This window comes from Squalius cephalus, assembly GCF_949319135.1.
Source record: "Squalius cephalus genome assembly, chromosome: 24".
Taxonomy (NCBI): Eukaryota; Metazoa; Chordata; class Actinopteri; order Cypriniformes; family Leuciscidae; genus Squalius; species Squalius cephalus.
In genome coordinates this window covers 5,264,909-5,288,159 of record NC_137145.1, presented here as the reverse complement: position 1 = coordinate 5,288,159, position 23,251 = coordinate 5,264,909, and the positions used below count along the sequence as shown (strand labels likewise).

At 37.8% G+C, this 23,251-nt stretch overlaps 2 protein-coding genes across 5 annotated transcripts in view; one reads left to right on the top strand and one right to left on the bottom strand.

Moving 5' to 3' along the window:
* myo18b (myosin XVIIIB) overlaps positions 1 to 20,012 on the top strand; it is a 54,490-nt gene extending 34,478 nt beyond the window's left edge. For 2 of the 4 annotated variants that reach the window (XM_079861245.1, XM_079861244.1), the window contains exons 32-44: positions 289 to 399; positions 498 to 602; positions 3,539 to 3,700; positions 5,767 to 5,880; positions 5,962 to 6,078; positions 7,058 to 7,141; positions 7,946 to 8,083; positions 8,162 to 8,347; positions 10,987 to 11,120; positions 12,625 to 12,666; positions 15,803 to 15,973; positions 18,248 to 19,173; positions 19,720 to 20,012. In XM_079861245.1, the coding sequence (XP_079717371.1) occupies positions 289 to 399; positions 498 to 602; positions 3,539 to 3,700; positions 5,767 to 5,880; positions 5,962 to 6,078; positions 7,058 to 7,141; positions 7,946 to 8,083; positions 8,162 to 8,347; positions 10,987 to 11,120; positions 12,625 to 12,666; positions 15,803 to 15,973; positions 18,248 to 19,160 (2,277 nt within the window). In that variant the 3' untranslated portion in view covers positions 19,161 to 19,173; positions 19,720 to 20,012. The remainder of the gene's footprint in view (positions 1 to 288; positions 400 to 497; positions 603 to 3,538; positions 3,701 to 5,766; positions 5,881 to 5,961; positions 6,079 to 7,057; positions 7,142 to 7,945; positions 8,084 to 8,161; positions 8,348 to 10,986; positions 11,121 to 12,624; positions 12,667 to 15,802; positions 15,974 to 18,247; positions 19,174 to 19,719) is intronic. The other 2 variants (XM_079861247.1, XM_079861246.1) reach the window with 1 other exon arrangement.
* A 1,122-nt stretch (positions 20,013 to 21,134) lies between these two features.
* npm2b (nucleophosmin/nucleoplasmin, 2b) lies at positions 21,135 to 23,251 on the bottom strand. The gene is made up of 9 exons (XM_079861324.1): positions 23,135 to 23,251; positions 22,960 to 23,042; positions 22,755 to 22,874; positions 21,816 to 21,909; positions 21,617 to 21,729; positions 21,510 to 21,538; positions 21,397 to 21,430; positions 21,274 to 21,319; positions 21,135 to 21,199 (listed from the first exon to the last, which is right to left on the bottom strand). The coding sequence occupies exons 1-8, from the start codon at positions 23,169 to 23,171 to the stop codon at positions 21,278 to 21,280; spliced, it is 552 nt and encodes a 183-aa protein (XP_079717450.1). The 5' UTR covers positions 23,172 to 23,251; the 3' UTR covers positions 21,135 to 21,199; positions 21,274 to 21,277.

Genomic DNA, 23,251 nt, shown 5'->3' with positions numbered 1-23,251 from the left:
TTCTGCAGAGCTGCTTTATTGCTGAATCGACTTTTGTTTCATAATAATTAACACATTTTACAACATGGACACTCATTAAACTGAACTGAATCAACAATGAGCTAAATAACGGCACAATTTTCTTCTGTAAAGCTGCTTATAGCTCATTTCATAACTTATTAGCTCTACACTGATATTGAACTGAACTGAATCAACACTGAACTGCATAAAGACACTTTTAAGCTGCTTGGAAACAATCTTGTATAAAGCGCTGTGTAAATGAAGGTGACTTGACTCTGTTCTCCACAGATGCACTTGCGCTTTGAGATGGAGATGGAGAGGATGAAGCAGATCCATCAGAAGGAGCTTGAGGACAAGGACGAGGAACTGGAGGACGTGCAGAAGTCCTCACAGAGACGGGTGAGGAACAGAATAAATTACAGCTCCACGAACCACCTTACAACCCTGTCTCAAACATCCTTTCCTGTCTCTGTGTGTGTGTGTGTGTGTGTGTGCAGCTCCGACAGCTGGAGATGCAACTGGAACAGGAATATGAGGAGAAACAGATGGTGGTTCATGAGAAGCATGACTTAGAGGGGCTGATTGCCACACTGTGTGAACAGGTAAAAAACACACATATTTCAACAATTTTATAAACATTATGTAACAATAACTACGTCTACATGCACCCTCATAATGTGATTATAATGAGATTTAGGGAATATTGCGATTTAAACATTACCTCATGTAAACAGTAAACACAATACTTCAATCAAATTGATGCGATTAAGTTCAAAATGTGTGGCGTATGCCGATATTAATCGCAATAAACAGGCATATAAACACTTCAATCGCATCTATGTGCTTGTGATGTAGACGGATGATGTTATCATGTGCAGATTCATAAACATAGCGGTAAAGAAGGCATCACATTTTGAGGTGCTGAAGAAACTGAGTTGTTGACAACATTGCACGACATGAATATAATGCAGTATATAGATGTTCGAAAACATTTAAATGAAGACATTTAGGTGTGTCGCCGGAAAAAAATCCAATACGTCCAAAGAAATGTGTAAGTAGGTTAAAACAGTGGCCAGTAACACACTGTAGTTATAATGACCCTAATGACACACTGTATCCAACCGTTTCTAACTTTCATTACATTCCAGGCGTGATCTTTATTAAATACAGTATATGTGGGTCATTTGGTTTGGCCTAGACACGATTCAGCGTTCAATAGATCACAGAGTTATAGTCACACCGGGGCTTGTGAGGATCTGTAAAGCTGTCATGTCCCTCTCTGTTCTGATATAAGAGCACTACAGCCGTCTCAGTGCCCAGCTCTGAATCAATATGAGCCTCGTCCATCAGTGCTCTTCATTCCAGTGTGTTTGTGGAAATATCAAAGCTCAGCAAACATTCTGAACTTCATTTGTTTTAACATCTTAATGTCAAAGTGAAATGGAATTGGAAACCCATTTTACTTCAATAATGTAACGTAATCTGTAGGGCAGGACTCGGTTTGATCCTTCGGCAATTGACTGGATGATGAAAAATGTATAGGGTTGAAAAGTAAGAAGGAATTAGTGACGTTGGCCCGAAAGTAAAGTCATTTCATACTTATTGTATTTATGTAATATAAAGATACAGTAGTAGCCAAAAGTAGTGTCCCTACAAGTTCGATTAAACCATCAAAACATGAGGAAAATATTGAATATATTTAAAATATTTTCAATATGATGGAAGGACTAAACACTAAACTTGGTTTAAGGTATTTATCTGACAAAATTATTTGGCAAGAAAAGGCAAGCTACAGGTTTTATTCCACTATGCAAAACAAATGCATAACACATTGACTACAACATAATCAGTTATTAATATTTTGTTGGTTCTCTCTTGTTTTTGCATGTGTTCATAATTTCTTTGTATGACAGCCTGGCCAAACATTATGTCTGCACAATTTGGCATTTATAATTATATTATACGATATTATATTTCATTGCGTTATCACAAATAAAACAATTGACTTCAAGCACAACTACGCAATATGCTTACAAAATCAATAAAAATAAAAATGTAAATATAAAATAATTTTATAATATTTAAAAAAGGGTGATGATTTTCCAGGGTCAATTTTCCTAGGCCAGACATCACTTTTGGCCACTACTGTATTTAATAAAAACACATTCTGTTATATAATAATACATAAATAAATATATTTATAAATTATATATATATATATATATATATATATATATATAATATAATTCAAAAATATGTATATACTTCTCAACATTGTATCAGATATAAATAATATGAGGATGTTCCTTTAACATTATTTTATTTTTATAACCTTTACATAATGCTTTTGGGATGTTCGCTGGACTATATTAATTTGCACATTGTTATTTGAGTAGTTATAGAGGATCTATAGCACCGGACATGCTCTGGCTCATTTGCTTATCTAATAGCTCGTGGCTATGCTGAGAGGGGTCCTTTAGAGATACTGTACACACATTGACCTGAACGTCCTGCCCCTGGGCCATAGTGAGCTCTCTAATGTGACTGTGTGATCGATATGATGAAGCTACTCATCAGCTGCTGTTAACAACGACCCCTGCTTTATGACCCAAGCTGCACGTAAACACCGCTGCTCAGAGTCAGTACTGTATTGAGTAAGAGGATGTGTAAAGGGCCTGCTTTTCATGCATGTATTGACCTTCTGTCTCCTGCTGGGTTTTTCCAGGGCAATGTGCTTTCACTGCCAACCCAACCTTTGAACTTATTTTTTATGCATTACTTGAGATTTCACATAAGGTTCTATCCATTCTGTAAAAATGTTGCTTATCTTATTGTGCATGATTTTCGTCTTTGTAGTCTTATAATATAATATAATAATATAATATAATATAATATAATATAATATAATATAATATAATATAATATAATATAATGTTATATAATATATTATAATATAATATTATGTTATATAATATATTATAATATAATATTATGTTATGTTATGTTATGTTATGATGTCCATCTTTGTAGTCTTCTCTATATATTATATTATATAAGATAATATATTATATTATATTATATTATGTAATATAATATTTAGGAAATATTGTTATTTAGTAAATATAATGAATCATTTTTAATACATGTTGCTGGTCTTATTGTGCATGAAAAACAAGTCTTATGTATTATATTATATTAGCTATTGGCCATCCTGATTTCAGTATATCTGTCCATTAAAAAGCCTGTATCTGTTGAGCACTAGTTTGAAATTCTCATTCCTTGCGTATCAGCTTATATTTAGAGCCATAATGATTTATTGAGCTTCTGGGATTTGCTGTTTTCCACAAGCAGGAGTTTCTATGTCTCTGTGTTCACGTGTCCAGCATCATTACTCAGTTTCTATGGTCATAGCTGAGTCTGAAAGTCACCGCTGGTATCCAGAGATGCCTGTCTTTCTCCCAGAACACTTGTGAAGTGTAAAGGCTCTCTGTTTGTGCTTCAGTGTGATGTATAGATTAATCTCTCTCTCTGGTCTCAGGTGGGCCACAGAGACTTTGACGTGGAGAAGAGGTTGAAGCGAGACCTGAAGCGCACACATGCCCTGCTCAGTGATGCCCAGCTGCTGCTGTCCACCGTTGAACAGCCCGGGCAGGGTCATGACCCCGGTGCCAAGGAGCAGCTGGAGAGACTGCGCTGCCAGGTGCCACTGCCATCCCAACATTAGCTCAGCATGGCTCACACGCTGCACTGCTGCACACATTTATATGTCTTTGCATTATTGGTCTTCAAATGTCTCACTGTGAAACCCTTAAAGGGATAGTTCACCCAAAAAAATCAAATTTGTCATCATTTACTCCCCCTCAAGTTAAAAGCATTTATGAATTTCTTTCTGCTGAACACAAAAAAAAGATATTTTGAAGAATGTCAATGGGGTCCATTAACTGTTTGGTGTCCGACATTCTTCAAAATATCTTCTTTTGTGTTCAGCAGAAAGAAATTCATATGGGTTTTTAACTTGAGGCGGAGTAAATGATGATAGAATTTTTGGGTGAACTGTCCCTTTAATTGCAGTGAAATATAGCTGGGGTTTTTTGTGTGTGTTTTAAGCTTTATTTGCCCAATACATTTTAAAGTCTGCATGAAATGGAGGTTGTGATAGTGTTTCCTTCCCTGTTGTGACGTACAGTACAGGCCAAAAGTTTGGACACATTACTATTTTTAATGTTTTTGAAAGAAGTTTCTTCTGCTCATCAAGCCTGCATTTATTTGATCAAAAATACAGAAAAAAAATGTAATATTGTGATATATTATTACAATTTAAAATAATTGGTTTTCAATTTATTATACTTTAAATTATCATTTATTTCGGTGATGCAAAGCTGAATTTTCAGGATCATTACTCCAGTCTATCAAATGATCCTTTAGAAATCATTCTAATATGATGATTCATTATCAAAGTTGGAAACAGTTATGCTGCTTAATATTTTTTCATAACCTGTGATACTTTTTTAGGATACTTTGATGAATAAAAAAAAGAAAAAGAAAAAAGAAAAGAAAAAAAAAGAAGCAAATGTTTTCAAGATAGAAATCTTTTATAACAACAATATACACTACTGGTCAGTAATTTGGGGTCAGTAATTTTTTTCTTTATTTTTTTTTAAATAAATCAATAATTTTATTCAGCAAGGATGTGTTAAATTGATAAAAAGTGATAATAAAGAAGATTTATATTAAAAAAAAAATTTATTTTGAATAAATGCAGTTCTTTTTAACCTTTTATTCATCAAATATATTAGGCAGCAGAACTGTTTCCAACACTCATAATAAATCAGAACATTAGAATGATTTCTAAAGGATCATGTGATTGACTGGATGTCACATGTGACACTGAAGACTGGAGTAATGATCCTGAAAATTCAGCTTTGCATCACCGAAATAAATGATAATTTAAAGTATAATAAATTGAAAACCAATTATTTTAAATTGTAATAATATATCACAATATTACATTTTTTTCTGTATTTTTGATCAAATAAATGCAGGCTTGATGAGCAGAAGAAACTTCTTTCAAAAACATTAAAAATAGTAATGTGTCCAAACTTTTGGCCTGTACTGTATATCTGAGTAAAACTGCTTTCTGAACAAGAAAAAAATGTGGGGCGGGACTTGATTTTGTCCATCAGGAATTGATTGGATGGTTGTGGTTTGCTATTGGTGGATTGCATGTGAGTGACAGGTTGCCCCGCCCTCACGCCAGTAAACACATCATCAGAGAAGAGAAGAGATGTCGCTGCAAGAGGGAGGGGACGTTATTTAGATTAAAGCTTATGAGAGCACATTCAATAAAAAAAAAAAATATATATATATATATATGTGCACAGATAAATTCCATAACCACTAATATTTCATGGTGACTTTAAGTAATGTTCTAGCACATCTGATTGTGCATGAAGTTCTTTGTAGTCTTAACAAATATGCAATTTTAAATTGTAATTATAATATTACTATTGTTTTACTGTTTTTTTTTTTATTTTATCAAATCAATGCAGTCTTGGTGAGCATAAGATACTTCTTTCAAAAACATTTTAAAAAAATCTTAATTATTCCAACCTTTCTTACCAGTAGTGCATGTTTGCATAGTTTGTGTTGTCAATGCAAAGGCATCTACAAATAATAAGGATGCTGAAATTGGCCATAACCCATTAGTGGTCTGTGGTTACCTTCATCTGATGCACTTGACTTTGAGTACATCTATTTGTATTCTAGCTGGAGGACAGTGAAGGCAGACGTTTGGAGGCTGAAAGTGTTCAGAAGACTCTCGCTGCAGAGCTGGAGAACGCTCAGATCGAACTGGAGAGCATCTGCAGGCAGAAGAGCCTGGTGAGGCCCGGAGACATGAAATGAAAGGTTCACAGGGCTGATCTGAGGTTTATCTGAGTCTGTCTCTGTCTGTTGTCCCAGGTGGATGAGCAGCTGGCTCAGCTACGCTACGAGAGGACAGATCTGATGAAGAGGCTCGAGGAAGACCAGGAGGACCTCAACGAGCTCATGCAGAAGCACAAAGCCCTCATCGCTCAGGTCTGCTGGAGATACATGTGTGTGCTTCAGTCTTGGAGAGTTGTGACAGTGGTTTTCAAAATAGAGCAGCTTTTCTAATAATGAGCTCTGTCGGGAAGTGTGTGAAAATGATATCATTTGTCACATTGCGTTGCACTCTCTCATAAAATATCCTCTCTCTCTCTCTCTCTGATTCATTTGAGTAAATTTGTGATTCATTTTGCTAAATGGATGACTGGTTAAAAAAATGGTTTATCCTTTCACTTGAGTCATCCCTTAATAGTGTTTCCAGTCCTTGGGCAACATCATTAGATGTTTTCTTTTTATAGCAAAATAAATATTGAAAATGTTTATGACTATGAGAATACAAAAAAAAAAAAAAAAGAATACATTTAGAAATGTAAGATGATGCAGTAGGATTGTATTTGATTTTCAGAGGATTCTTATTGTTTGATCCCATTAGGATTGTTTTCAGATTATGAAAGAAGATCCATTAGCATTAATTTTGGATTTTTTAATTAATCTTATTAGTTAATATTAATATTTTTTATAATATTCAGGAGTCTTTGATGAATAGAAAGTTGAAAAGAACAGCAACCTTGTTGCTAAAATATGTGTGTATTTATATATATATATATATAACCTACGCCGAGTGGGATTCAAACCTGCGTCTCCGGCATGGAAGGCTGCCACGCTAACAAGGACGTTAAAGACCGCAGCCTTAGTCTCTAGCATTAGTCACTCTAGCATTAGTCACTAATGCACCTCTTGAGGCCAGGGGAGTGAGGTTTACACGTACAGCTCTTACTAGCTTGCCCCCCATTACACTCACCCCCCTAAACCTCACTCCCATCCGGGTCACGGCACCAAATGCAACCCCCGGCCTGGGAGGCTCTTACTAGCTTGCCGCCGTTACATATACTGTGTGTGTGTGTGTGTGTGTGTGTATGAGGTTATGTAAAATATCCCACAGCCAACCAAACATGTTTGTTTATCCCAGTCTTCCAGTGATATCTCTCAGATCCGAGAGCTTCAGGCTGAAATGGAAGAACTGAAGAAACAGCGACAGACCCTACAGGAGGGGGTGAGACAGACCTGCAGACAAACACACTGAGATATAGACATGCGATGTCCATTAGATGTTCATTCACATGTTGAACCGCAACATATGAACAGTTTAACATGGGCCGAGTCACAGTTTGCATACTTACTGACCATGTTATGTACGTACTGCGCTTCTGTTAATAAACTGTGTACTTTTAAGTATGAAGCACTAATATGAAACTAGATAAAGTTTGAGAAGATAAAGACCATCTTTGATGTTGAATGTTTAATATAGCCAGAATGTTTTAGCACGTTTCTAGGATGTTTTAACATGTTGCAGAATTTTTAGCACATTGCTAGCATGTTTTAGTATGTTGTTATTATGTTTTAGAATCACTAACATGATGTAGCCTACCTGTTGCTAGCATCTTTCTGTTGTGTTTTAGCATTGTTAACATGTTTTTACACTTTGCTAGCATGATTTAACATGAAAACATGTTGCTAATATATTTCTAGCAAGTTCCTTGCATGGTTTAATAAGTTTCAAGCACATTGCTAGCATGTTTTAGCACCCTGCTAGCATGATTAACATGCTGTTAGCATTTCTTTAGCATGCTGCATCTGAGCACCTATTAAATGCGCTTATTTTCAGAGTATAATGATTCGGGACACAAATTCTAATCTCACATAGGCCTACTTCATTGTATTTTCATGTTTTTATTTTATAGTAAATTCACTTCTGCTGAGGAAGACTGTCGTCAACATGAAGTTGAAATAGTGTTTTGTTGACATGTAAGTGTGTTTCACAAGCGTAGTTGTAACCCAGCGGTGCTTATCCTCCCAGCTGCAGACCAGCGTGGCACGCGTGCAGTTCCTGGAGTCGTCCACGGTGGCCCGCAGCATCGTGAGCAAGCAAGAAGCTCGTATCTGTGATCTAGAGAACAAATTGGAGTTCCAGAGAGGACAGGTCAAGAGATTTGAGGTCAGTCCAGCTTCCACTTTATTCTCATTCTCAGAGAGGATCTTTATAGCGTTACAGGGTGTGTGTGTGTGTGTGCAGGTCCTGGTTCTGCGTCTAAGGGACAGTGTTGTGCGGCTGGGTGAGGAGCTGGAGCAGGCGGCCCAGGCCGAGGCCAGAGAGAGGGAGAACTCACGATACTATCAGCAGAGACTGGCGGATATGAGACTGGAAATGGACGACCTGAGTGTCAGAGAACAGGAGAGCAGCCGTCGACGCATGGAGCTGGTGACTGACACACAAACATACCTTTCTGATGTAGCTGATGAAGTAACACACTATTTTTCTATATATATATATATATATATATATATATATATATAATATAGTCAATAAGATTTTGTTTTTGAAAGGCGTTTGCTCACCAAGGTTGCATTTAATTGATCAAAAATACAATAATAACAGTAATATTCAGAAATATCATTACAGTTCAAAACAACAATTTTCTATTTGAATATATTGTAAAATGTAATTTATTCCTGTGATGCAGTGTTGAATTTTCAGCATCATTACTCCAGTCGTCAGTGTAACGTGATTCTTCAGAAATTATTATAATATGATGATTTGCTGTACAAGAAACATTTCTTATTATTATCAATGTTGAAAACAGCTGTAATATTAATATTTTACAATTATCATTAATTAACTATAATACAAAATTATTTATTAATATTTTACAATTATCATTAATTAACTATAATACAAAATTATTTACTAATATTTTTAAAGCACTATCTTACTGTGAAACTTTTTTAAGGTGCTTTGATGAACATAAAGTTCAAAAGAACAGCATTTATTTGAAATATAATCTTTTGTAGCATTATAAATGTCTTCTCTGTCACTTTTGATTAATTGAATGCATCCTTGGTCAAGAAATATATAAAATTAATATATATAAATATTCATTTAAAAAAAAAAAATCTTACTGACCCCAAGCCATTGTATGGTAGTGTGTATTTATATCAGTCAATGCCAATAAATAAAAAAAACAAAAAAGGGACAATAACTGATATATCCCTAAGAATAAAATCAAAAACAGTTGTAAAATCTTACATTTTTGTAATATCATGAAACTAAAAATGCTGCAATCATTACTGATCTTTGAATTTGTCTTGAGAATGTACGTTAAAATTGAACAGCTTTCATGAAACTGTCCTCATAACTAATGTATTCATATCTACAGTCGCTCGGTGCATTTTCCTCTTAGTGGCCGCCCACGAGCCTGACACGTTAATGCCCAGGAGAATACACCGAACTCTCCTGAAAAACCTGTAAATATTCATAATTTAACACAAAGGAGGAGTCCCTGCATCAGTACAGCACATGCCTGCGTATAATGCGTTTTGACCTGCGTTCTGAGAGTCAAATTATGAATATTAGCTACAGTGTTACCGATGCCTGGCGCATACACAAAGAGTGAAGTCTGGGATGCGTTCCTTCCCGATGCTAAGACACGCGCACACACATGCTGAGGCTCTCCAGGTTATTGGTTATGAAAGGGAGGGGGCAACAGCGAAGGTGTGGTTGTCATGGAGATGAGAGGAGAGGAATGGGATTTGTTGTATCAATAACCTTGAGGAGACAATGGGAATTAATCATAGACAGACAGTGGCGGCTCGTCCAGGAGAGCATGAGACTGGGGACGGACAAAGAAGGGAAGGGGAAAATGAATCGTGTAATCAGTCGCTCCACTGGCTCCCGAGCGCTCATTATCAAATTATTCTGTAAACAAGAGTTGGCGATCGATAGTGCAAGATTGTCCTTTAGCAAACAAGCACTTCAGAAGTTAAAGAGAAAGGCTTGCCAAAAAAACACTGCAATATAATGATTTTATTTTTTCCTGTATACAGTAAATTAAGGCCAGTACAAGAACTTTTGTATTTTGTAAAGTATTTTAAATTTCATTTAAATATAATATAAATGTACATTAAAAATGAGAATTCATTTAATTGGTTTCCTTATAAATGTATATATACTGTACATTAGTGGCATTAGTACATTAGTACACAAGTGATGTCTGGAAGAGATATATGTTTTTAATGACGCAATAAAACCATCAAAATATGAGGAAAATATTGAATGTTTTTGAAATATTTTAAATGTGAGGGAAGAACAAAACACTGAACTGGGTTAAGGTGTTTTACAAAATTATTTGACAAAAAAAGGCAAACTTTATTTTACTATGCAAAAAAAAAAAAAAACATGCATAAAAACATACACATACAGCATAATCAGTTATTTATATATGGTTCTCACTTGTTTTTGCATATGTCCATAATTTCTTTGAACGACAGTCTAGCCCAAAATAATGTCCGCACAATTTGGCATGTTTCATTGAGTTATCACAAATAAAACATTGAACAGCTATGCAATATGCTTACAAAATTTTCAATATGCAATTTTATAAATATATATTCTTAGTGGCTCTTAAAATAAGATAAAAAATGTTAAGCCAAATTTAATTTTAGGTTGAATTAAATGTTTCACCTGTGTACTGTAATATAATATTAATCATGAAAATATAAATATTCATTAATGTTTTGACAATGCAAATTAATTTTTTTATTTTTTTAAGGTTTTCATTTTAACTGTGTTGTTTTTGGTGTTAAAAAAGTTAAAAGGATAAAAACAACTCTTTAGGCCTCACATTCATAACCTCTTAGCCACATTTATATGCTTTCTTAAGAAAATGTGAGTGGTGTACTAATAATGCCAGCCTTCGTGAGCAGTTAATTAATTGAGCATATTTTGAGATTAAACACTTGGATAATGATTTCTCTTGTCCTGATGCAAGCTCTTTGTTCCTCTGGAGATCCAGCGTGACCGTCACACGTTATCTGATTTTATCTTGTCTTATCTGTTTCCAGGAAATGCAAGTGGAAGAGCTTAGCGCAGTAAGACAGACCCTGCAAGCTGATCTAGAGACATCAATCCGGCGTATCGTTGATCTACAAGCTGCGCTGGAGGAGGTGGAGTCCAGCGATGAAAGTGATACTGAAAGGTATCGCTAGCGACGTGCGCCTGACCTTTTCTATTTCCTTTTTCGTTTGCATTCCTCAGTCTAGCACAGCAAGGGGACACTGTCTGTGTTTACATGGATTGTAATCGGACTAGTAGCACAGTCGGTCACACACAAGCAGTAAAAACGTCCTTTTCCGGTGCCCAAAAACACGGCGTCTGTGGATGAGAGTCCGAAACAAGGACTGGTGGGACGTCATACGTCATTACGGTATCTCCACATCATTGCACATGCGCAGTACTTTCCAGTTTCGATTTTCAATATGATCAATGTCCTCTCGATCAGATTAGAAAAGCTTTAAACCACCCCTTACAATACGAATGAAATTTTAACTGGATTTGGCCAATTTGTTCCTCAGTCTAGCACAGCAAGGGGACACTGTCTGTGTTTACATGGATTGTAATCGGACTAGTAGCACAGTCGGTCACACACAAAAGTCACATGTTACCACGTCCATCGGAATAAATTGGCCAAATCCAGTTAAAATTTCATTCGGATTGTAAGGGGTGGTTTAAAGCTTTTCTAATCTGATCGAGAGGACATTGATCATATTGAAAATCGAAACTGGAAAGTACTGCGCATGTGCAATGATGTGGAGATACCGTAATGACGTATGACGTCCCACCAGTCCTTGTTTCGGACTCTCATCCACAGACGCCTTGTTTTTGGGCGCCGGAAAAGGGCGTTTTTACTGCTTGATTAATGTAAGGAGGATGGCACAACATTTCATGTGCTTGTCATCTAATAATTAGGGCCTGAAATAGATAAAGAAGCAATGTTGGAGAAAACAGAGAAAAACTCTGTATATTCGTGCATGTCAAAAAATCAATTCCGATTTGAAGCTTGTGACACATAAACACGCACGCCAACTCGATCACTTTATTAAGCGTTCATGCGAACACTGCATTCCGATTCATCATTCACTGATTGAAACAAAAGGTGTCCATGTAAATGTAGCTACTGTCTGAAACCCAGTTTGCATACTATACATACTATATAGTATTCAAGATTGTAACTGGTGTGATCCAAATCATAGTGTGTTGAAAATAGTATGCTAAAGTTCCCTGGATGGTGTACAAACAGTGTATACAAACAGTATATATTAGCATATACAGTATATATGTGTGTGTGTGTGTGTATATATATAGTTTTTTCCCCTTTGGATTTAAAGTTTTACTTCTTGCTGTTACTTTTAATTGCTTTCATTCTTTTTCAGTTGAGCTGAAATGTTGAAATGTGAAGAGATTTTCCTCACGCTCCAAAATCAAGGCTAAACTTAGCTACTACAAACGCTTCAGTTATGCCTTCCTCCCTCGACACCTATAGCAAAATGCAGTCCGATGTATCAGAGTTCACAGACTTTGATCTTCTCCGCCAGACTTCCCTCCCTAAAAAAATCGATATGCTTGCTTTGCTCGTACCTCCAACCAGTTGAGCTTTCCATGCCTCTCCTGTGTGTCTCTGACGCGTCTCCCTCTTCACACAGTGTGCAGACGGCTGTGGAGTCCTTCTCTAGAAGGAAAGATCTGTAAGCACTCCGTTCCCCATCCTGCTGTTGCTCTCTACCGTGCATCCATGGTCATTTTCTGTGTTATGCATTTGGGAATGAGCAAACGGATGAATGCGGGTTTCAGACTAGGCTAATGGTTTTGTTTTGAACTGGACGATATAGGGAAAAAATTTGATTTCCTTTGAATTTATAGAATTTTTCTGAAATTTCTTGATTTTTTTTTTACTTTTAAAGATATGCAATTTTAGTGATTTTTAGTCATTGATATTTTAACATAAAAAAATGAATGCTAAACCTTCAATAAATCTATTTTTATAATTACATTTAAAAAAAATTAAATTGTAATTTTTGTCATTTTATTTTGTTGCAATATACATTTTAATTTAATAAAATTAAACTTAAAAGTAGCAAATACAGATAGTGTATAAATCTGAGATGCTCTTAAAATATTAGTCTCAGCATTCTCATACTCACAAATCACTTGTGGGACTAGTTTAATGACGCAGTCTGAAAGAAACTTAACAGCCTAATAAAAAGTACATTAAAGTCATCAAGGATGTTGCTAAATTTTATATTGCCAGAAAAATTATTGCAAATATATTCCCTATATTTTCCGGCTCTAGTTGCATAACACATTAACGTTTGCTGCAATATGAAATGTACTGTTTTATGCAGTACGATTTCTCTTTTGCATATAAATGCACTTTGTGAACCGTGGCTTAATGGTTTTGGCGGAGTCTAACACATAACCATCCTTCTCTCGTTGGTCTAAAAATTCCCCATCAAAAACTGACAAGCATAAATTGATGGATGGGCCAGTGCTGCGTTTGGCTGTTAATGTGGCTTGCTTAGCCTGTTGCTCAGTACTGTAAGTGTGTGTGGACTTGTGTAAGGTCTCAGTTTCCTTTCACATGACATAAAGTCTCTGTTGAGCGGACGTGAACAGACACCTACTCGTTGAACGCAAACGTACCCACACTGCCACTTCACTTTGCTTTGTTAAATGCAAGAAGCTTTCCTCTGTGCTAGAGTCCTTTTAAAAGTTCACCAGCTGTGATAAGCTTTGTCTCCTGAATAATGCATGTGCGTTAGCCGAGACCCCCCGCGTCTCTTCTCTTTCAATTGTCTGTGCGAGCGAAAAGGGGGAAAATGAACTGTGTTACGGTTGCTCAGCGCTTTGGCTCTTAAATCTCTATACGAATGTGGTGAGACCGATTACAAGAGCAGGGTAGGAGAGAACCCATGGCATATGCAAGCAAATTAACAGCGTTTTTGTTACCTTTCTCGTGCATGTTGGAATAAAAGCTTCTGGAAGCTAGAATAAGTTTGACACAATACCTCTGTTCCAAAATGTAGTGGCCGCCATTTTAAGGAATTATAGGAGTAAACACAACATGAAAGGGTTTCTAAAAGATAGATCACTTGTTTTGAGTAAATTCTAAGGCAGTATCACATGTTCCGTATCCATAGATGAATCAATCCCACAATGCATTGCAGCAAACAAGTTGAGCAGAATGCTTATTATACATTTTTTTTTTATTCAGTACTGAAAAGCACAGCTAAAAACAGACGTTGTCCATTATTTATCCCTTCCATGACCCCCCCCCCCCCCCTTTTTTTATTTTTTACTAAAGCAAATTATTATTATTATTTTTTAATTAATGTTTCCTTCTAATAGGTGACAGTTATAATGTATTAATACAGTAAAAAAAAAAAAAAAAAAAAAAGTCCTGTATACAACTGTCATGTGTCGGGGGAGAAGCATGTTTCCACTTCCAACTAATCACTTATGAGGATTCATGTCTACACTCTTAAAGTTGTGCTCCAAAAGTTTACACACCCCTTGCAGAATTTGTGAATAATTTGAACAAAATAAGAAAGATCATACAAAATCCATTACATTTTTTATATATATATATCTTATTGAATAAGATATTTTACATAAAAGATGTTTACATATAGTCCACAAGACAAAAAATGTTTTGCTGAATTTATAAAAATGACCCCGTTCAAAAGTTTACATACCCTTGATTCTTAATACTGTGTGTTGTTACCTGGATGATCCACGATGGTTGTTCTTGATTCCCTTGTTTGTCCTGAGCAGTTAAACTGCTCAAAGTTCAGTTTATCCTTCAGGTCCTGCAAATTCTTCAGTTTTCCAGCATATTTGAACCATCTTTCCATCTTGTCACACTGAGGCCAACTGAGGGACTCAAACACAACTATTAAAAAAGGTTCAAATATTCATTGATGCTCCAGAGAGAAACATGATGCTTTAAGACCTGGGGAGTGAAAACTTTTGAACAGGATGAAGATTTGCAACAAAAAAAAAGTTGACATTTTTTTCATTTAGTACTCCACTTCGGAAGCAACAGAAGATGCTTACATGTTTCGCGGAAGACAAATCAAGTGCAATTTAGCTTGATCTTCAAATTCAAAATGTAAAAATAATTGTTCTTTATTGGCATTGATGGTTCCATGAAAAACCTTTAACATCCATTGATCCTTTCAATTGCACAAACTGTTCTTTATAATGAACAAAAAGTTTCTTCAGATTATTAAAATATTCGTCACATTAATAAAAAATTGGTCTTTTAATAATTGTTCACAGAAAGGTTCTTTGCTGAACCCAATATGGTTCTTCTATTGCATCTCTATGAAAACCCTATTTTTAGTGTAGGATGCTCCATTAGAAGGTTAGCTGCCTGTCTTGGCAATAAGCAGCAAGGCAGCTAACTAGCTCTTGGATCAAAGCTTATGTTTTGGATTCTCAGGCAAACAGCTTTAGTAAGTCTGTAAACAGGCTGTGGATCAGTGCGTTGTGCCCCTACGAGCCCTGATGATGACAGCGCTCTCAAGACTAATGAACTCACAGTTCACTGAACACACATGGCCTGCTGGGTAGCAATGAGGATATCAGAGCTAATATCACCCCCATGTGTGGCGTTACAGCACCCATCATGAGAGATCTCATCTCAAGCCATGTGCAAGATCATATTATACCATATTATATTCTGTATGCATTAATACAGGCTTATATTGATTTGATCGCTTGCGCTGTGAGAGCATGTTGCACAACTGTTGATCTTTCCAATGAAAGGCATTTTAGAATTTTTACACTGGAAAATTGAGTGACGTGGGGTTTGAATTTCAGCGACACCATGTCCAGTGTCGGATCCAGTGTGGGCACCGAAGACGTTGGTGAAGGGATCCGTCATTGGGCGGGTGTGCCGCGAGGAGGCCGAGGAGGTGTAACTTCTCCTTACGCAGGAAGCAGTTCTGGCCGTCAGTCCGTCACCGACACCATGAGCACCTACAGTTTCAGGTAACATAGCAACAAAAGCCAATCAGCACTTCCATCAGTCCATCAAAGCACAATCAGTGTACTTCAATAAACACGGTAACACGATCAGGCCAGATTGGGTAAATTGTTATTTTTTAGAAGACACAGTAGGAGCAAATTGGTGATATCGCATGCCTCCAATTCTGTATGAAACACAAAAGGAAAAATGCAGTCATTATTTCTGTAAAATGAAAGTCAACTCTGACAAAAGCCCAATAGGATTACTTTTCCATTGGCCTTTGGATTATAGCAGAAAATAATCTCCAAGAAAAGTTTATGATTCTGAGACGTTTTTGTTCATCATAAAATTCTTCACAAATTATCACAATGAATTTTGAAGCCTAAATACAATCGGCAGGAGTAAAAAGCTAAATGTAGACTATAGCCACGTTTCCACCCATAGACAGTAAAAGAAATGGACACAGCGACCCCATTGGATTCAACGGAGACAAAGTGAAGCCAATTAGAAAATCTTACTTCCTGGGGGTCCAGCGTACTGCGCAGACTCAAACTGAGCTCGACGACGTAGATGTGACATGAGCAAAAACCGTCTGTCTTCTAGTAGCTGTGCCAAGATCAATCTGAATCATTACCTTCCGAAACTCGCAGAGACGGAGAGCGTGAGTAGGAGCTGTCCATGATCTTGGAGCAGGAGAAACTTTTTGTAGGTGTTCTGATTAATTACTTTGTCATTTTGCCTCGACGTCCTCCCGATTGCCCGCGAGCTTCTCCTCCTGTCCATACGGTAATTCTCTACTGTGCGACAGAGAGTCGCGTGGCTGTGACGCAATCGTTAGCCTACTTTTACAAAAACTGCTTCTACAGGGCCATAACGTAAGATACAAGGTAATGGAGCATTTTATACATTGTCGTGTTTCTTTAGAAATAAATAATGGACAAATGGAGTCTTTAAACGCCTCAGATGTGAAGTTATTCGCTGTCAAAGTGACGCCAAAATGAATGGGAGTCAATGGGATGCTAACTGCAGGTGGGGTTCCGTTAGCCAATGGCGGCGTCCGGGGGTACTTCAAAATAATACAAATCCCTGCACCCTTGTTTCCACCGCAGGAACTTTTCCCAGGAACTAGGGACTTTGGGGTGGTACTGTGTGTTTCTACCGCAGGAACCAATGTCTTCATGAAGTTCCGGGTAAAAACGTCCCCCTCAGAAAGTCCCTGCTCGTGAGGTAGTTACTTTTTCAAAGTTCAGGAAACTTTCGGGGGTGGGACATGGGCGCTGAACATGCTGATTGGTTGAGTTCACGCAGAATTTTGATTGGTTGATACCACGAAGCATTTTATTTCAACCACCATTTTTAAAAGTTTGTTGCGGTGCGTGCAGTAAGAGTTGTTTGCTATTCTAATCAACAGTGGAGTTAAAAAAAATATGACTGATGGACCAACCACAAGGTTCAGGCTTTATTAAGCTTATATGTCGAATACAAAATCCAGCGGGAACTGGAAAGTCGCCCGCAGTCCTATCACCGGACTAATTTGCCTAATCTCCAGGGTACTTTAGACCACGATGGAAACGCAGACAGAAACAGGTCTGGGGGAAGAAAGTTCCTTGGACAAATTGTTCCAGGTAATTTTGGTGGAAACGCGGCTTTAGAATAGCTTGCAAGAGCATGCTTATAAACACGAGGCTATGAAAGCGGATTAGTGACTAGATGAGTTTACCTGTTCACCATGATGAGGTTTAATGTCCTTAACCTGTAGTTCCATTTAGCAACTTGTTAACAACCACCTTTTTAAGACAACCATATGTCGTTCATTCAAGATCAGCATAAAGGTAAAGCAAATAAAGGTGTAGAAGTCTGCATTACAAACACATGAGCAACTAAATGCTGGATTTCATCTTAAAAAACTTTGAAATCTATTGTTTAGTTGCTCATTCTGACGGTCTTCGTGAACAAGGCCTTGTTTCCTGGCAGACCATTACAAACTCTTGGAAATCTGGAAGATTTAGACTTCTGACTTTGCAAAAGTGTTTCCAATTTTGTCTGCCTTATGCATCAGACATTTAACGAACGAAGTGTAGTCTATGATTATTTAAAGATTGACAAATGTCAATTAGTCATGTCTTTTCAGATACTACAAAACATCTCCTTTTGTGTTCCATGGAAGCAAGAAAACCAAATGTGTAAACCCTTACACATTAATTACCCTCATTTACACATGAGGGTGAGTAAACAATGACAAAAGACTTATCCTTAGTTATATATGCATTGTTATTGTCTTTTATTTCCTACGATAGATCTTGCACACAAGACATGGACGAAGATGTCAAAGAAAGTTCTGGAGGTCTTGGCAGAGCGTCGTCATCCACGGCCCTATCTGAGCTTCTGGAGGGTCTGAGGAAGAAGCGCGCTGGGAGGGAAAGAGGCTCTGAGGCAGGCGAGGGTAGCACAGTGTCTCTTCCCATCTATCAGACGACAGGGGCCTCCACCCTACGCCGCAGGGCCTCAGCGCTGTCGCTAGAAGCAGAAGAAGGTCTGGAGGACCTGCCTCGACCCGGCATACTGAAACCTCCCAGTCCCCTCCTGCCCCGTGCCTTCAGCCTCCGCTCCCTATCCGAGGCAAGCCCAACGTCTACCACCACAACCACCACAGGAAAGATGAACCGCTTCGGCTCCTGTGACTCCCTCGCCTCCGTGACCTCCACCTCAAGTTCCCGCCGCCACTTGTCCAACCTCGCCATCCCTGAGGAAGGGGAAGAGGAGCCGAGATCAAAAGCCATGCCTCCTCTTGGCTCCTATCAACCAATCCGCCATCGTCTACTTGGTGGCCTGGTGGCTGAAACCGGAGAGTCGCAATTTGGAGCAGAACCCCTTGTGTTCCAGAATCGCAGACTCATTGGAAATCTGGAGAATACCGGAGTCGATGCGGGGGACACCAGCTCAGACATTCTCCCAGCAATCCGACGAGCGCAGTCCACCAGCAGTCTGGCTTCTAGCGGCTCCAGAACGGGCCAGAGACGAGCCCTCAGCGTGCACTTTGGGGAGTTGCCGCCGTCCAGAGCGTCACGTAGGGAGTCAGACTCTGACTCTTCAAGTTCTGGTGGATCTCAGAAGCGCCGTGGGCCTCAAGGAGAGAGACTGGAAGCCGAGGGAAGCGAGGATGTCAACTCCGTGATGAAGAAGTACCTCAAAAAAGCAGAAGTCGACTAGAAGACTCAACAAGGTTAAGCTTAAAACTGCACTGGCCTGCTTTACATTTAAGGGGGTCATATGATGAGGAACCTAATTTTCCTTGATATTTTGAGAGTTTGTACTGAAACATACTTTAACTTTGAGAACTCAAAACTATTGTCAGTATTGTTAGAAACCTTGGATTTGTGTTCATGTCGACAACATTTTCTGTCGGTTAACAAGTCTAGAGGAATACTTAGAGGATATTACCTGCAGTGTCTGCAGTCCTTTCTTTATTGTGAGAAGCAGAAGCATGGATTGTTCGGCCTGGATTGTTTTGTGATCCTATCACAATGTAATGCAGGCTATTGCTAATTTCATATGCAAAGTGGATGTTTACATGGAAGTCTTTAAGGCACAGCTGCAAAAAAAAAAATGTTTTAGGGTCATAATGAGTGGAAAATGGTCATGAAAAACGTTTTTTTTGCATTATAAAAGGACTGTATGACCCTTTTAAATAACAGTGGAAAAATAAGTATATTTAATTGTGAAAGGAGGTGAATCATTTAGTCACCATTTTTTTTTTCTCTCCCAACAGGATAGATTGTGTGGAGAGTCGCCCCTGTCCAGAATGCATTTAACTGGAAGCACAAATACACTGAAGATTTATTTTGAGCACTGTTTGTACACATAAATAAAGATGTTAAAGCGAACATATTTAATTCCTAAAATTCTCACTGTAAACATGCCCTTTATTTGAGCCATGCTGATACCCGTGGGGGCTTCAGGTCAGGTAAATGAATCTTGACCAGTGAGCGCTTTCTTTCCCTCTCAGCAGTCAGTGCAAATTTGTTGAACTCCAACAGATGTAAATAAAAACGTCAAGCAGAATCATTGGTATTCGCTTCTGACCTTTCAAAGGAGAGGAGCAGAATCACATTCACAGAGGAAAACAGCTGAAATTGAGCAGTTTTACAAAGCAGAGGATGTCCAAAATAATTGAGGAGGGAAAAAAATACAGTTTGGACACCAGAGGTGGTTTTTGAAGCCAATAAACACACCTGTGCTCTATAGTAATCCAAGTTGCTTGGATGGAGAAAACTGCATCCAGGCTAGTTAAAAAAATATTCCAGGTTTAGGTTTTAGTAAAGCTAAATCACTGCATTTGTGGCATGTTAATTACCACAAATAATCTTGTTTTAAATCAATTGAGGTTAGAGTTAGGCACTAACAAGTAAATATGACCAATTTGGGAGGTTTTAAAAGCAGAAATGGGATGCTTATTTAAAAAAACTTGTATTTGAACTGTAAAGTCACTTGTCATGGCAATGAAGTTGTGAAATTAGTTTTTTTTTTTACGTTTAGCAGATGCTTTTATCCAGAGAAAGTTCCTCTGAAGGAGGAACATGCAATTAATCTCAAAGCCAACAATATTCATAGCATACTACACAAAAGTTTTTGTAGCAAGTAATTTGGTTGTGGAGTGGTTACAGCAATTTTCATGCTAAAAACATTTAACATGCATACTGTATGTTTTGGGGCTGTACTATTGAAGGGAGTATTTTAATTTGTATAGACCAGGGATGGGCAACTTCGGTCCTGGAGGGCCACTGTCCTACAGAGTTTAGCTCCAATCCTGAAGAGAAAAAAAAAAAAAAAAAAAAAAAAAACGCACCTGCCTGTAACTTTCTAGTAATCCTGAGGACCTTGATTAGCTTGTTCAGGTGTGTTTGATTAGGGTTGGAGCTAAACTTTGTAGGACATTGGCCCTCCAGGACCGAAGTTGCCCATCCCTGGTATAGACCGACCTGATTTGCTTCTATTGTAAATGTGTTATTCTTGCCCAGATTTTAACTCTAAAATCTCTTAATTGGAGTTTGTTGCATTAACAGCTGCAGACAGATTTACATCAGCCCAGTCATACTTTTTGCATGGATGAAATGAGACAAGTTTGCTCTCCCCTCCAACAGTTTTATTAAATGAAGCATAGCTACATTGGGACCATGGTGAGAAATTTGAGCTCCCAACTCAAATGTCCAGCAGCGGCCTTCTGGGAAAGCAGCACTTCCCATCCACATCTGCAATAAGAGAACATGATCAATGCCTGAGTCACTACATGATCAAACCAGTGCAGTCATCTGCAGGTCCTTGCCTTGTCACACCTTCGCAGCTTGTGCCTTCCGCCCCCTTCCTTTACCCTGAAGGAAACAAAAACAATGTTATACACTTGCGCTTTAGAAGAAAAGGAAAAAAAAAATATATAAGAAAAAGGCACCTTTTTAGGTGGATTTTCACCATCTGAGACTTCCCTGCATTTAGGAAACATTTGATTAGTTTGCTTTGCAGAAAAGAAAAAAAAAAACCCCTCAAATGTCAGATTTAACTTACTCATCTTCTCCCTTTTCTGGCTTCTTTCTCTTTAAAAATAAAAGGGAACAGTGAAAATTGGCTCAATTTAATTTCAATGATTTGTGACCTATGACACGAGGCCTTACTTTGCCAGCACCATTTTTTGAGACTTTCTTAACCGGTGATTCTTCAATATCTTCCTCTTCTTCCTCCTCCTCATCCATCTCTTCATCCAGCTCTTCATCAGAATACTCCTCCACTGGAAGAGATTGACAGGACTCAATGACTTAAATTGTAGCTTGACTAAAGTACGTAGCAGTTAAAAGAGCTGAATTGGCCACTCACGGGCCACATGTTCTGCTCCAACAAACACCGGCCCAGAGCCATGCTTCAGGCGAAAGGTCACAGGTGGATGAAGATCCAAGCCAGACAGGTTGACCTGATGGAGTGAAATCTCATGAGGAACACGGACTTGTGGAAGTAAAATGTTTGGGGTACTGTACGTACGCATGTTCAGAATAAGCTTTAAAGGGTGAACAGCTTTAATTTAGCTTTAATTCACATATAAACATTGATCAGCGAACATAAGCTCAACCGAACCTGCTTGACACACGTGAACAAACCTCAATGGCTCTTGCGGAAGCTCAAACGTGCTGTGTAACAAGAACGAACCTCATTGGTTCTCGCACATCAAGTGAACATGCTTGAGCTTATGTTTACCACAACTGATGTGCGAGTTGAATTATTATGTGTGAATAAAAGCCTAAATTCAATGTGTTCATCATAAAGCGATAAAGTCGCTTCAGAAAAATCGGACTAAACCCCTCAAATGAATTTGTTTTACAATCTCTTTATGAACTTTTTGAAAGTAGTAGTTGCGTAGCCGTCAATGGAGTGACAGAAAGTTCTCCGATTTCATCAAAAAGATGTTCATTTGTGTTCCGAAGATGAAAGAAAGTCTTACGGCTTTAGGATGACATGAGGGTGAGTAATTAACAGAATTTTATTATCCCTATAAGACTCCATAAAGTTACGGTAAACAATATTGTTTGAATAGCCAACTTCATATTAAAACAAATTGGGGTCAAGGCAAAAAAACAAAAAACAAACTAGTGAAAATGCTAGCACTAGCCAGTTGCCATTATGGGTATTTTTTTCAGCGAGCGAGCTTTGTGCACTGGAATGACAGTGGGACAGTACAGGGTTAATGTTTAATTTACTACAATGATGCTTTATACACTTAAAATTGTATTAATATTATATGCAAATAAAGTAATATCTTACCGTAGGCATGGATTTAGCGTGTAGTGTTGCGATGGGAACAGCTTTCGCGCTGTTGTTGCCCTCACCAGTGATCAACTCGACAATATTAAACTCATCTTTGGCGGTGTGACCCAGACACATCTTCAAAGTAAATATTAACGAGTTAATGGCAACCGTTACAGATAAAACGTCAAGTTTAGGCTACTTCGATAATAACTGAACCAACCGTTCTCAGTGCCAGCTGGTGTTGATGGTTCGTATCATCCGTCTTGAAGGACTCTTCTTTATTAGATTCATTGAGTTCACAACCTAAAACAACGTGTCGTGGATCGGTTAACCATCCAATGTTAGTAAGTTTGATGTTATGTTTTACTTCAAGAGAATAAAGCATAAACTCTTACCCCAAAGCGTGGATAAAGGTTTCTCGGTTTTGCTCATTTTGATACAAAAACAAAAAGCTAAAACGCAATAAATGTGTATTAGTTTAATGTAAAGTGATTTAATGCGTTTTAAATGCT

Excerpts from the sequence above, each read along its gene's own strand:
- npm2b (XM_079861324.1), bottom strand. The coding sequence starts at position 23,171 with ATGAGCAAAACCGAGAAACCTTTATCCACGCTTTGGG. Across the intron at positions 21,730-21,815 it reads TGGAGCAGAACATGTGGCCC|TGGAGGAGTATTCTGATGAA; the intron begins GTGAGTGGCCAA and ends AATCTCTTCCAG. Across the intron at positions 21,431-21,509 it reads CCAGAAAAGGGAGAAGATGA|GGAAGTCTCAGATGGTGAAA; the intron begins GTAAGTTAAATC and ends TCCTAAATGCAG.